Genomic DNA, 13599 nt, shown 5'->3' with positions numbered 1-13599 from the left:
TTCGAAAGCATATAATATAAACTTGCATTATAGATAATTATTTTAATGGTATGCTTATCCACGCAGCGTTTACTCAGCGAGGACAGGCTAGCTGCTTTGCCGACTCGAACGTGCTCAATCTTTTGGAATCTCTAGTCTCACGCGCGATTCTTTAGTTTAGATGAAAATTGACCACATTCTGTTCTCTATACGTATAGGTTAGGTTCTTTCAAAAGCCCGTTATATCTGCTTAACGTTATTTAATAATATAAAAATATTTAAATACCCCTCTGATCTGTGTGTGCTCTTGTGAGAAATTTAAATAAAGACTTGACAATGGCTGAAATATTATGCGAACGGTATATTTTTATTTCAATACAAAAATATATTTATTCCTGTAATAAGTATACAATATAGGAATAAATATATTTAGATGTAGGTATGTGTTTAAAATTCGATTATTATTGATTTTATAATATAGAGACAGTTCTAAAAGAACGACCTACATTGATTGGGACGAATATTTCATGGCCATTGCGTTTCTTTCTGCTAAACGGAGCAAAGATCCTTGCACCCAGGTCGGTGCATGTATCGTTAATAGTGACAAGAGAATCGTCGGTATCGGGTATAATGGGATGCCCACGGGATGCAGTGATGACGAGTTTCCTTGGAAAAGGGGTCCCCACACTAGTTTAGATGCAAAGTATCTTTATGGTACAATACATATAATAAATATTTTTTTTTACAAAATATGTATAAAACATTGAATTTCCAGACACAACACAAAATCTAAAATCGGAATATACGACATTTTTAGATGGTTATCGCACAAATATCTTTAAAATGTTTTTAAGACGTCTTATATGTCAATTTTAAATTCTGTGTTGTTTGGAATTATTTTGTTATTAAAAGCGCTAATTATTCTAATTAATCTGTTGACGTTGGGTTGCAGTGTGTCATGCGGAAGTTAATGCGGTTTTAAATAAAAATTCGAGCAACGTTAAAGACTGCACAATATACGTTGGTTTATTTCCGTGCAACCAGTGCGCGAAAGTAATAATACAGTCCGGCATAAAAATCGTAATTTACATGTCCGACAAATATGCTCATAAAGTCGAGACAATAGCCGCGAAAAGAATGTTTGATGCTGCGGGTGTAATGTATAGGTGCTTATTCTTTGAAATTGCTGCAATTTATTACTGCGATAGCAGATTTTATATTTTTTAAAATTTCGTTTTAGGCAGTACATCCCAAAGAACAAAAAAATAGAAATTAATTTCAGCGATATTAACTGGACTGAGATGAATCAATTACCGGAAACTCCGACAAAACAAGAAGATTAAAAAATGAGAACCAATCGTTGTTGATTACTATTATCTTGTATCTTATATGAATAAATTTAATTTGATAATGAATGTGTATCTTATTTATTATTTTTCTAAAGAATAAATATCTTAAAAAATTAAGTATAAAAATGTGGATTTACCCTAAAATAATAAGTTAGTAAAAATAAAATTGAGAGGTATTTTTCGTTTTTCTATTATTATGTGGTAGCAATAAAAAAATTATTGTTTCTTTTCATGTGTTTCTATTCATTTATTTATTTTTTCACTTGACATTTCATAGAATGAATCCTTTTCAAATAATATTAACCATCAGATAACACGTGAAAATACAACTTATGATTGTATTGCTGGATATTGATTTTGGTTTTTTGTTTTTTGGAAGTTCAGAGACACTAATATTTACATATAAAAGTATTAATTAAGAGTAGGTACAAATGCAGGCAAAGCAAACCTGCTTCTTTCCTCAATCTTCATGTGACAATCCCATTTTTTTCTAATATTGATTAACCAAGTGATGTGAAAAAAATAAATAAAACAATGTACAGAAAGCAAAACAATTGCAGTAAGACTATGATAGATTTAAGTATGACACAACTCTCTGTTTATGCGTGTTATCAGCTGTACAAATGTAAACAGTGACACAATGTTCTTATAGCATAATAGAAATATGTAACAATGTTTATTTTCTCTTCGAATTAAGCGGAGTAAAGATAGACCAGTTTTACATGATATAATGTTTCCATGATGATTGTAATATAATAATAAAAGGAAACGATTAAACAATAAAGACGTTTGATACATATATGTATATGCGCGTGTGTTAATACGTTTTATGTACATACTATACATATTCGAATTCGTTCAATTAAAATGCTATTTCACTTATTTCCTCAGTTATGAATATAATATGAGGAACGTTAGAGACAATGAGCATGATTATACATTGTAGAATTTGAATTCATCACATAGAAGTTTTTTTATATGTGTAGAGGAAATTGAGATATAACACAGAACACTATGCACCGTGAAATGATATAAATTAATAAATAATATTTCGAATGTCACTTATTGAAACAGAATATTGTCATTACAATTCACATGAATACTCTTTCACTCTCGCTACATGTTTGGTACACACCAGAGTGAACAAGTGAATTGTTACAACTATTCATTAATCATTATAATTATATATCGCCTTTATAAAGCAAAATATTGATAAAAATCTGAACATTTTTATATATTAATTATGATTATTGTGAATTAATATAAAATATCGAAGATTCTATTTGATTATACGTTATAGTAATGTTCATCAAATCATATTTTTGTACATAAAATGATTCAATTACAAAAGATTAATTCTGTGTGATGAATTCCAATTATATTCAGAAATGGAAGAAGATATGGTTTGGAGAAAAACCCAAGCTAGTTTGTCGTGCAATATCGTGTTGGGGATTGAAAGGCGAATCTAGATTTAGCTCTCGACAAATTTGAATGCAACTCGCAATTAGCATTATTTATTTTCTATCTTTTTGATGTCTGTCTATATATGTGCGTGATAAAAATTTTTACATCGAGGTAATAACCTCCGGTAAAGATTGGAGCAATTAATATGTGAACTTTCTCATGAACACATGAAAATTACGTACAGAGTTCATTCATACTTTTCTAGAGAAGATATTCAAATGAAAAGTAAAAAAATTCAACAATATTAGATTATTCAGTAGATGCACGGTCATGAAGTTGAATTGCTTTTAATAAATTAAATAGAAATATACACAATAATGTAAATAGCTTGTAATGTTTTCAAAGTCAACCTAAATATTTGTCGGTTCCTTTTCTATTAGCTCTAGAGTAATTTCATCGCAATCAACAAAGGCGATTATATTAAATTTCTTTTGATTTCAATTCTATAATTTTAAGAAAGCATTTGCATGCATTTACAGAAGGAATAATAAAAAATAATTTAAGAGGACAACCGATCTTACTTTGTTAAATTATTCCATCGACTCACCATTCATTTTGTAATAATATATTTTACGCGGATGATTGAGGAGGTAAATATATATTATAACTAATACAATCAAAACCGTAGATATCTATTATATGTTTATGATTACTGTTATGACGTGTTTGAATAAGTGATAAACATTCAGACAATATCGGCGGCGAATTCACTTGTCGCTCATTCGAAAAAAAAATCGTAAGACATTATACACTTATTGATATAGTACCTGAAATATGTACAAATATTATTTAATAAACTCGGTAGTATCTACGTCATTTCTCGTATCGAAAAATTGTTTTTTTTTTACGGAAAAACTGAAAACTTATCAATATGCAGCATTATTTTCAGAACTCAAACGAGGTAATTATAACATCCTTCAACTTGTACCGGTAGGCTTTTAAAACCTTGTATTTATTAAAATTTTCGCAATCCGTCGATGTACATACGTACGATGATATTCGCTATTAACACACTAACGGCCTTTCGATTTATGATATACTTTGGTAGTTTGCGTATACAAAACGCAGTTTATCGTTCCTATAGTAACTTTCACAGAGACTTTCGCAAACGGACACTACTTCCTTATTGACTTCTCGATGGAATATCAGGGCTCCAATCCAAACGTAGATCATTACCCTTGGCAAAAACGCAGAAATAAAATGTGTCTAGAAAGAAAAGTATTAGAATCATTTTGTTCATTGAAATCAACAGTTCACGGGTGAGGCGAACCAGAAGTTAATACACGATGTGGGAACGGAGTCCATCCAAAATACGACGACGGACATGCACGGTACAGTACTTGGTGCTTCGATGATCATCTAGCGTTTTGCGGCCTCTACATAGTAGAGTATCATGTAGGCATCGCTGGAAATTGTACACCTTAAGTCGAGTAGAAATATTCGCTTTAGAGCGCGCGTATGTATGTATACAAGTCTTGTCTTTTTGTACCAATGTGTTAGTCTCTCGCACGTGTTATTTTACACACTGCACGTCCCGTACTACAAAACAGTCCGCACTTTCGTCGATTATTCCCCCTCCCATCCCCAATCCTCATCCCACCTCTCCTGTTTAGCGTCGCCGCTCACGATAAGCAGAACGCGTGTCAAATTAATCGATCTCGATTGTTAACTAATATTTAGCTAAGTCGTCCTCTCTCTTTTTTCTCATTATTTTCCTTCCTGTAAAATTCCTGGATCGCGTTCCAGAAGCTGTAGGCGGTCCGCACCTCGTTGCATTATAATTTATTAGGATTGTTTTTATCCAGCATTGTCCCATCACTGTTCGCACTACGTGAAATATTCTCGAAGAACAGTTCGTATATAACACATGCTTTATTCGATTAATTATCTTGCCAATTTCGTTTCGTTTCTTTACCACGGCACCTAAGACGTAATTTTTAACGTCCTCTAGATCAGAAGGACGCTTTCGTACCCCGGCTCTCCATTGACTTGTCTAATTACGATAATAGATTCAGTGACGCTGCAATAGCGCGTGCCTGGATCAGTTTTTGATTGAATTCTCTTTCTCTTGATGATTGTTAGCTTTCGGCTCGGGCGGCCGAAACGCGGTAGCGAATGGGAACTGCAGGTGGCATTTTGTCATATAATCGGCTATCGTGTCGTCACAGTGTCCGAAATCACCGTTGCGCAATGCATCAAGTACCTTCGTGCAGTTCTGTAACGTCACGCCTTCGAGTTCCTCCATGCCTGTCACAAGAGATAGCGCTTTCGTCTGCGCGGACGGGTCCAGGACGTACAACATCCTTGCGCCTTGCAGCAGATGCGGCAGCGAATTTCTGTTCTTTTTCAAGTACTCGGAGTTTAGTTGGGCTGCTTTCGTACTGGAGAAGATTCCGGCGGTCTGACGCTTCACTACTTCGCCTACCGCTCCTTCCAACGGCGATTTACTGGTGTGTAACAGAAAACGTACCAAACACGTATGCAGGTCTGGATTATTCATGTCTAACCTATGAGCGCGTTTTATCGAGCGTAACATAAGAAGAGTGCGACCTGTAAGAGAAACAGATATTTATTATCTCGTGCCAATTTATTGTTAGTTAATTCCACAAAATAATTTTCATTAATTGTAACTTGATTTATATTTACGGGCTATATACTTTATTAGTACCTTTTCGAATATATATCTCAAAAGCCATGAGATGCGTCTCTATCCGATTTGACGCTAATTCCTGCAAGGGCTGTAAAAACTTTATCGCTTGTTCTAGTGGATCTTCAACCTGAAAAATATATTTAATTACTGTTAAAAAAAATTATACAAGATAATTAAAAAGTCGAGACCTTAGAATATCTCGAAAAATATAACTTTTATAAAAAAAACAATTACAGGATTTAAAAAATCTTTACTGATCTTATCAATTTTACTTTGGATGGCATCACCAAGATCAGAGGAAGAATTTTTTTAATTTTGTGGCTGGTGTACTCTTTAATGTCTTTTAATTTAGCATGAAAAATATCTCAACGCCAGCACTTTAAATAAAAAAAGAAAATTCATTTTAGACAACATTCTTCTATTATCTCACTGTTTAAACTAACCCTTTCCAGTTTTTCCGGAATTAATTCGTCTAGTGTGGGTTGCTCAAGATCAGAGTCATTCTGCTGCCGAGATTTATTATGTTGTTCTCTTTTCTCTTGAGCTTGCGCGGCTTGCTGTCGTTCGAGTTCGGCCTTTCTGCGCTGTTTCCTCTGTTTATTTCTTAGTTTCTTCAATTCGGATGGTGCCAAGTTTTCTGTAACATACAGCAAAAATAAGAATCTTTAATGCATATAAAAATAATATGTACATACATGTATGTAGCAATCTTGCAATCGAAAGAAGTTCGAAAAAAGCGCACAGAAAAATCGTTTTACTCATTTAGCAAATATGATGTAAAATGAGTCTGATTTGCAGTCATGTTTGTTACTATTTAAAAATTTGCTATTTAAACAAAAATAGTTCATAAACAATGATATAGACTTTATGATTCAATAAGCGGTTACTCAATAGTATCGCACATAATACGGTAAGCCGTAGTCTTTTGAATTTTTTTTTTATTGCTATGCAAGTTTTTCCCTCGTTTCCATAAAGCAATTGAGACCAGTTTCGACATAATTTCCGCTGCGACTTCCACAAATATCACTATAATCTTTTCGCTGCTCTTACTGACGTACTTGCCAAGGTTGCACGATATTCTGCGACACGGTGGATAAAACATACAGTCCGGCCGGTTTTGCAGTATTTTTCCTACTTTTCCTCGCCTTCATTCGTGGCCAGACCTACTGACAGTTGTTTAGTAGGTCTGGCATGCGTGCACGTGCCTCGCGTGCTCGTTAGTCACGTGCACACCCGGCGGGTATCGTGGGACGGTGGCAGAAGTAGAAAGGAGCCCTGCGCCGAGCCACGTGAATGCTCGCCAAAAACCGTAAATATCTAGAGCGTTCTGCGAAAATGCAGATTAACTGTAGAAATAATCGCAAGAAATCATACACACGTCTTGTTAGTAATCGTAAGTAGGCGGCAACGTGATGACAGAATACATCAAGAAAAGTCCGAAATATAATGCAGCATCCAAACTACATTTTTATTAATTCGATAAATCCTCTTACACATGGAATAGTCACTTGAGGCCTTTTTACACCCCAACGGCATAAAAATTATTCTAAAATGTTGTTTCGTATAGATATTATTTACTATATTTTGTCTTGTTTAATATAACTATTTTTTATACGAATCTTTAAATATGCAATTCCATCAAAATCTCGCAATAAAAAAGCATTATATTAATTAAGATCTTTATTGTTTCGAAACACTGTCATAATAAACTTGTTATGATAGCATTTCTAGACAAAATCTAGCAAGCAGTTACTTAACGTACTTATAATTTCTTTTAATATTTGTTTAGTTTCTACATTTTTTTCAGAAAATTAAATAATTAAATCCATATGCATAATATTATTAATCGAAAAACGATCAATAATATATAATGCAATGCTGTTAATAATTGTGATCTTAATTTGGAGTATAATTAAATTTGGAACTTAATTAAATCTATTTTCGCGTAATAAGAAATACATTATTAAAAATAGATTTCTAAAAATTATCGATCTTACATTTTTCAGAAGACTGTCTTAGTGAAATCCTTTTGCGTGCAATAAATATAATAAAAATAACTAACGTATCACGTTAAAAATTCTAATGTGATTTAAAATTCACTCATAAAAAACTTTCTTATTAAAAAATATTTATAAATACTCGCATATATTTTTAACATCACAGAATGATATAATCTTCAGAATTTTTTAATAAGTTAATATTGAATAAATTAGTGTATTTCTATTTTACAATACCTGTAAAATAAAAAAAATATATATTAAAGTACTAAATACATTTTTCAGTTCTATATCCTAATATTTTTATCAATCAACTGCCTCGAAAGATCAGTTCATTAATTTTCGCAAAAAAGTGGGGCATAAAGTTTCGATTGTTGCGTTAATCTCTGAGGTTTAGTTTGCTCAGTGGGCATCAACTTTTTAATTACCGCCGTATTAATTTGGCATTATAGTGCGAAAATCACGAGCACTTTCCAATTATGTAAGAGCCAGTCAATGCGTTATTAGAACGCGGTAGACCGTTGTGTCCGCTTCTATGCTCCGTAAATTCGCAAGTCGTGTAGGCGTTACCTTAGAGAGGATTCACTCAATTCCTTGAAAAACGATTCCACTGTATTTCTTATATAAGAACTATTTTACGTGTTATTATTTCGGCGTCGAATGCACGCCTACGATTTCAAATTATCGATGCATATCGTCTGCAATTTGTATAATTAACACGCTCATTTGCTACAACAACTTTATTTCAATATTTCGATCATTAAAATGTTATAATATTAATTTTGAAAATGCAATTTTTGATTGTAGATAAAAGTATATGTGTGTTTCATTTTTAGTATATAAATATTTTCGTACTTTTTCTGTAAGCAACTAAAAATGACAATTTCTGAGTTATGTCGTTATTATAGTAAATAAGCGATTATAAGCAGAAATTATTTTACTTTTTTACATCAACAATATTCTCTTGTGTCATTTCAATATGATTATTGCGACATAAATTTCCGACAAAAAAATGGCAAATTATCAAAGCATCACGTCCAAACGTGATTCATTATAATTGACGTCTATGTAAAGGGTTCTAGTTAATGCTGGCGACTGCGGAAACTTTCACTATTAATTGGGCATCGGTATGCAAGGATTAGTGGCGAGGATTTTTCATCCTTGATAAAGTAAAGGAGGACCTTGAGCGCGCGCAGGAATGTAGAGCAACAGGCGGCACCAACGTGCAAGTCTATGTAAATTGCATCCCTTTACGCACACGTGATTACGTGCGTTAGTCCATATCGAATTTGCAAACACACAGAAATCATTTTCAACAACACCAAAAAACTAATTATTCTCGTAGACCCCTACAAATCATCGTGATTTCCTTCCGTGAAACTCAATGGTCCCGTGCTCTCGGAGGATCATGGCATTCTTATGCAAATCACTTGGTCGTTTCTCCGATGTTACTCATTCGGTAACTTACGCGTAGCGAATTTCGCAGTAATTCCAGCCACGTTAGAAAGTGCGATGCAGGACGATGCACTTTGAAATCAGTGGCCGAACTTGCCTCTGATTTATGCGCGACATAATAATGTGCTTTGGTTTGGGCGGCGCGTTCCGCGAAATTAAATCGTTTCCTTGGTCGCCTTCGAACAACGCGCGACCGCGCCTTGATAACGCACACTGTCCCACGAGTAATGTGTTCCCACGCGATTATTGGAACAATTCACGTGAATAATATATAGTATGTGATAAGTCTAAAAAAATGAGAGGAACATTTCTCATTTTGTTCAGGTCGCAGTTTTTTTTACGTGAAAAAATTATGAAATTTATAGAAACTCAAAAGACACGGCAATCTTTTGAAAGTAGAGAATCGTTCTAAAATAATGTTTTAAGTTTTAACCCTTTCTTAAATTTAAATTTCGTTTAGTTCAACAAAGTTACAACCACTTGAATCTTAAAATTCTTAGCGCTATTTTTGTTCTAACCCACACACACAATGAGGAATAAATTTACCTAATCTCGATTCAACACTTACTCTTCATTTTTTTTAATTCTTAGAATTAAAAAAATATAAAGAGTTAGTTGAATCGAGATTAAAATTATTATTGATGTGGAAACAGACATTAATTAGAATTCTGATAGATTCAATTTGTATAAAGATACAAACTAGACATTTATTTAAATTAGTTAAATTTATGAAACGTTCTGGTCAAGATAATCAAAAATTCGATTACAATAATCAGAATTTTGATTGATATGAACAGAATACACACATTTTGTACCTCTTTATTGATACAACTAGAGCAGTTTTCTCAGTGTGTAGCATCCTCTTAAATAACAGGGTTAAAAATAACAAAACATAGCTCTAATTCTTTACTGAACAAAAATAATCGTTGCTTTGAGAAACAAGCTTTGAGAAAAACTCGAGAGACATTAAACTCATACACAATATGTAATGATACGTTACAAGCATCGATGATTTTCCTACGACACCCACAGAGTGATTTATGTAACGCGATGCAACCTTCCCAATGCGTTGTAACTCTTAACCCATATCCCGTCGTGCCATGACGAATGGATCGCGCTGAATTTATATCTATCTGGGATATATTCGCGCGGCATGCGAATTATACATTTTTCATCATCTAAGCATCGAATAATTCTGATCAGCCACGAATAGCTCTGGGGGCCGCGTGCAAGAATATCGTCTATTTTTTCTGTTTACCGTGATCTATGATCCACGGAGTTATTATCATCTCGCGTGTGGGCGAGATGAATCGTTGGCATGTTTTAACAGAAGCGGATTGATTTCTGAGTCGAGGTCGCGTTCGACACGAGAGACGCATGACTTCGTATGCAACAAGTTCAGTCGGATTTACCACGTAAAATAATCGCGATTATGCAAGGGTTGCAGAAATTACGGAGGCGGCGGCGAGGACGCGGGAAAGGATGCCACGCTTCAAACGCCCCGTCATTAGAACGCAGTCAAAGAAAAAGCACGCGAGTAACGTCTGTCACTGATTGAGCACGCAGGAAACTCGGAGATTTAATTTCGCAAAGTAAGTTCTTCCTCGCAGCAGCCTCTCTTGCGAAGAAGGCCTTCCTTTCGCGACGTGCCTTAAATGTCATTGAATTAGAATGATTCACTTAAAACGCGGCAAAGAGAAATTCAACGAAGAAATTACACTAACATAATTGCTATCTTGTTAATCCTATTTTGTTGTATAATTATGCTTAAAAAAATTAACGATTGCAGGTATATAATGTGCTAATAAACGATAAAATTATAGACGATACAAAGGACTATACAAAAAAATATTGTATAAATATATGAAATAAGCAATATTGGTCAAAATGATCAAAATCAATTTCCGTCAGGCTTTTATATTAATTCTCGATACAATTGTGAATTAAATGTAAATTGAAGCTTCTCACTGTAGTATAATCTTGAATTGTAACGTTAGAAGCGAGAAAAATGCGTTAAAAATTTTTTTACAACTATATTATATTATAGAATGTGAGTATTTTTCAATAAAACAACATTTGTAATTGATAGAACATATTTGTAAAATGTATCAAAAGAAATTTTATTCTATTTCAAAACAAAAAGAAAATTTTTTAGGTATACTATTCATAGGTAACTTCTAACGTCATCAATCTGAAGAGGTACGATGAATGATCAGGAGTCTTAATTATGGATTAATTGCGAATCGTAAGAAGAAATTCGAGAACATTTCATATTACATAATCTTGGTCAATGCGGTTTTTTTTTTAAGTCAGCGGCTAGAAATTCAAGAGGTGCGTCTAAGAAACTGTTTTCACGACATCACGACGTGAATCGAGATTATTAGCGCAGTGATTTAATCCAGTTCCGCGTCTAGTTCCCGCACGGCGTACATCGCGGCACAGATCGCCCGCAAAAAGTCTATCCTTTAATTGCGGATAGATTACATTCTTCCGATACCGACATAACAAACGCGCGTAACGGGGAATATAATCAACGGTCGATTAATTACGCCGGCTACTGCAAATGTTACGCAGCTGTTACCTTGCCGAGCACAATCAGTTCCGTTAAATGAGTAAAATACGATGATAATTGGTGAAGCACGATTTCTTTTACACCATATGACATGGAGCATAATCAACCTACTTACGGGATATACGAATATTTCATACTGGATAATGTTAGAATAACCGACGATGATGCCAGCAACAGCCGTATATAATCGCAAGAAAAGGAGTCATTAGCGTAATCGCCGTTTCAGCCCCGTATCTTGCCCTGGCGAATAGTCGACCTCCGCAAATACAAACTCTCCGTTACAACGGTTTGCTTTTACAACACAGAGATATGTTTATATTAGATCAGCAGAAAAGTAGTACGCCCGCTCGATGAGACGCTTTGATTCTCCCGATAATCACCGGTCGCGAACTCGTTAACGTTCCCTTACGTCATCCTGATGAATAGGCAAGGATGATGCGCCAATGTCGTTACAATTTAGTCAAAGCCAGTAGGATAAATACGAGAACAACTCTTTTATATCATAAAGTCTAATCGCCAACGATTATTACCGTTATACATGTTTATAATACCAATTACGCAATAACGAATGAGTACTATTTTTCGCCTCGAGAGCTAAACTTGTTTGTTTCCTGCTAAATTCTCGAAAAGTTCCCAGACAAAATGCATGTCCACAAAAAAATAGACGTAAGACGTCTTGAGAACATCTTTATGGTATGATATCTGAAAGACATTTTGATGACGTCTTTAGAACATATTATATTCGCATTTAGAACATATTGTTCTCTGGGTTAGATCTGTTCCTGAAAGCCATAAAAAGAATTAAAAGTGTTTAAAGACCTTCATATTTTTTCTTCAATAATTCCTGGAAGATATTTATAGAAATGTTTAACAAAAAGTTTCTCCAAAGTGGAAATATCAAGAAGAAGCGTTACACAATTCATCACAATTGTTCTCCTATTCTGTAAATTCTGTATAATATGTCCATTTATATTTCAGACAGTTGAAATATTTTGATCCGATCATTCCGCTTCTCGACGCGTTCAAAGATTCTTTGCGAAACACTAACGATTCGCGCGGGAACGAAGTGGAAAGTAATAGCGTTATCTCTGATTTGTAATAAAAGAAACTCGCGCGGGAGAAATTGCACCATAAATTCTAACGCTACGAGGTATCGCGTCAAGCCCGTTATATTCAAGGGTGCCGCAATTAAATTATTCTCAAGACGGATGTAGCGTTAATTGACAAAGGCGCGGTGCTGGGAACAATTTCTTTACACACGCCTACACAACGCACAGGAAGCATCGGGAGGTGCACCTACGGTCTATGCCATTCATTTGCCGCGGTTGCATCCGATTATTTTCAGGCCGGTCGAAAACGTGACTCACATTAGTCCACAATCGTTTTTAATTTTGGCTCTAAGAATCCATTTCACGAGCCAAGTGATCGAAAATAGATTTCGGAAGAAGTCGTTTGACTCGTTCGGAAATCTATTTTTCTTCACGCGACGAAATGATATATGATATTTATATATATAGACACATGTCATATTTCCTGCGTCATTTACGTGTAATAGATGGAGATCATTGTCGCAATATCCTGTGCTGAGATCAGTGATTCGTGGAACAGATCTGGATTATGGTCAGTTATTGATACGTAAAAATGTATCCGATCAACTGCAATCCTTTGGAAACATGAATAAGCGAAAAAAAAAAAATCTCTTGTCATTTTTGGATGTATTGTGAATTTAAAGATGGCAACTAAAAATATCAATTTTATATAAAGTCAGAGTATCGATGACTTGTAAAGTATACATATTTATTTATAACACTGTCGCAAGTTTCCACGAAAGCAATCTGTTTAAATAAGAATCAGTGACTCATTCCCGGTTGCGTTTTCTCTCTGAACGTCCTTACTTCGTATACGCAAATTCTCAGTAAACACATAATCTCTATCTTCAAAATATTTTGAATGTTATTTTTATTTCAAGATGACATATTTGTTCTAAAAATATTTTTTTAAATACGTAAAATATTTGATACGAGAACTACGTTCACAGTAAAAAAAATCGCATTAAAATATGCATATTAATGAATTAAATAAAAGAGTAACATACAAGGTGGATGACATTCCAGATTGTCATATTTACGCTCG

The 13599-nt window shown here is 34.2% G+C and overlaps 2 protein-coding genes across 2 annotated transcripts in view; one reads left to right on the top strand and one right to left on the bottom strand.

The window, feature by feature from the left end:
- Positions 1–215: 215 nt before the first annotated feature.
- Positions 216–1327, top strand: LOC108776463 (deoxycytidylate deaminase). Its single transcript, XM_018543079.1, has 4 exons — positions 216–338; positions 461–693; positions 932–1145; positions 1220–1327. Exons 1-4 carry the CDS (start codon positions 316–318, stop codon positions 1320–1322), a joined length of 573 nt encoding a protein of 190 aa, XP_018398581.1. The 5' UTR covers positions 216–315; the 3' UTR covers positions 1323–1327.
- Positions 1328–3725: 2398 nt separating this feature from the next.
- Naa15-16 (N-alpha-acetyltransferase 15/16) overlaps positions 3726–13599 on the bottom strand; it is a 39644-nt gene continuing 29770 nt past the window's right edge. The window contains exons 9-11 of the mRNA XM_018543162.1: positions 5886–6079; positions 5461–5569; positions 3726–5342 (exon numbers count right to left, since the gene is read on the bottom strand). Of these exons, the coding sequence (XP_018398664.1) occupies positions 4834–5342; positions 5461–5569; positions 5886–6079 (812 nt within the window). The 3' untranslated portion in view covers positions 3726–4833. The remainder of the gene's footprint in view (positions 5343–5460; positions 5570–5885; positions 6080–13599) is intronic.

The sequence above is a fragment of the Cyphomyrmex costatus genome, unplaced genomic scaffold (genome assembly GCF_001594065.2).
Source record: "Cyphomyrmex costatus isolate MS0001 unplaced genomic scaffold, Ccosl1.0 scaffold36, whole genome shotgun sequence".
Classification (NCBI taxonomy): Eukaryota; Metazoa; Arthropoda; class Insecta; order Hymenoptera; family Formicidae; genus Cyphomyrmex; species Cyphomyrmex costatus.
This window is presented reverse-complemented; position numbering and strand designations above follow the sequence as displayed.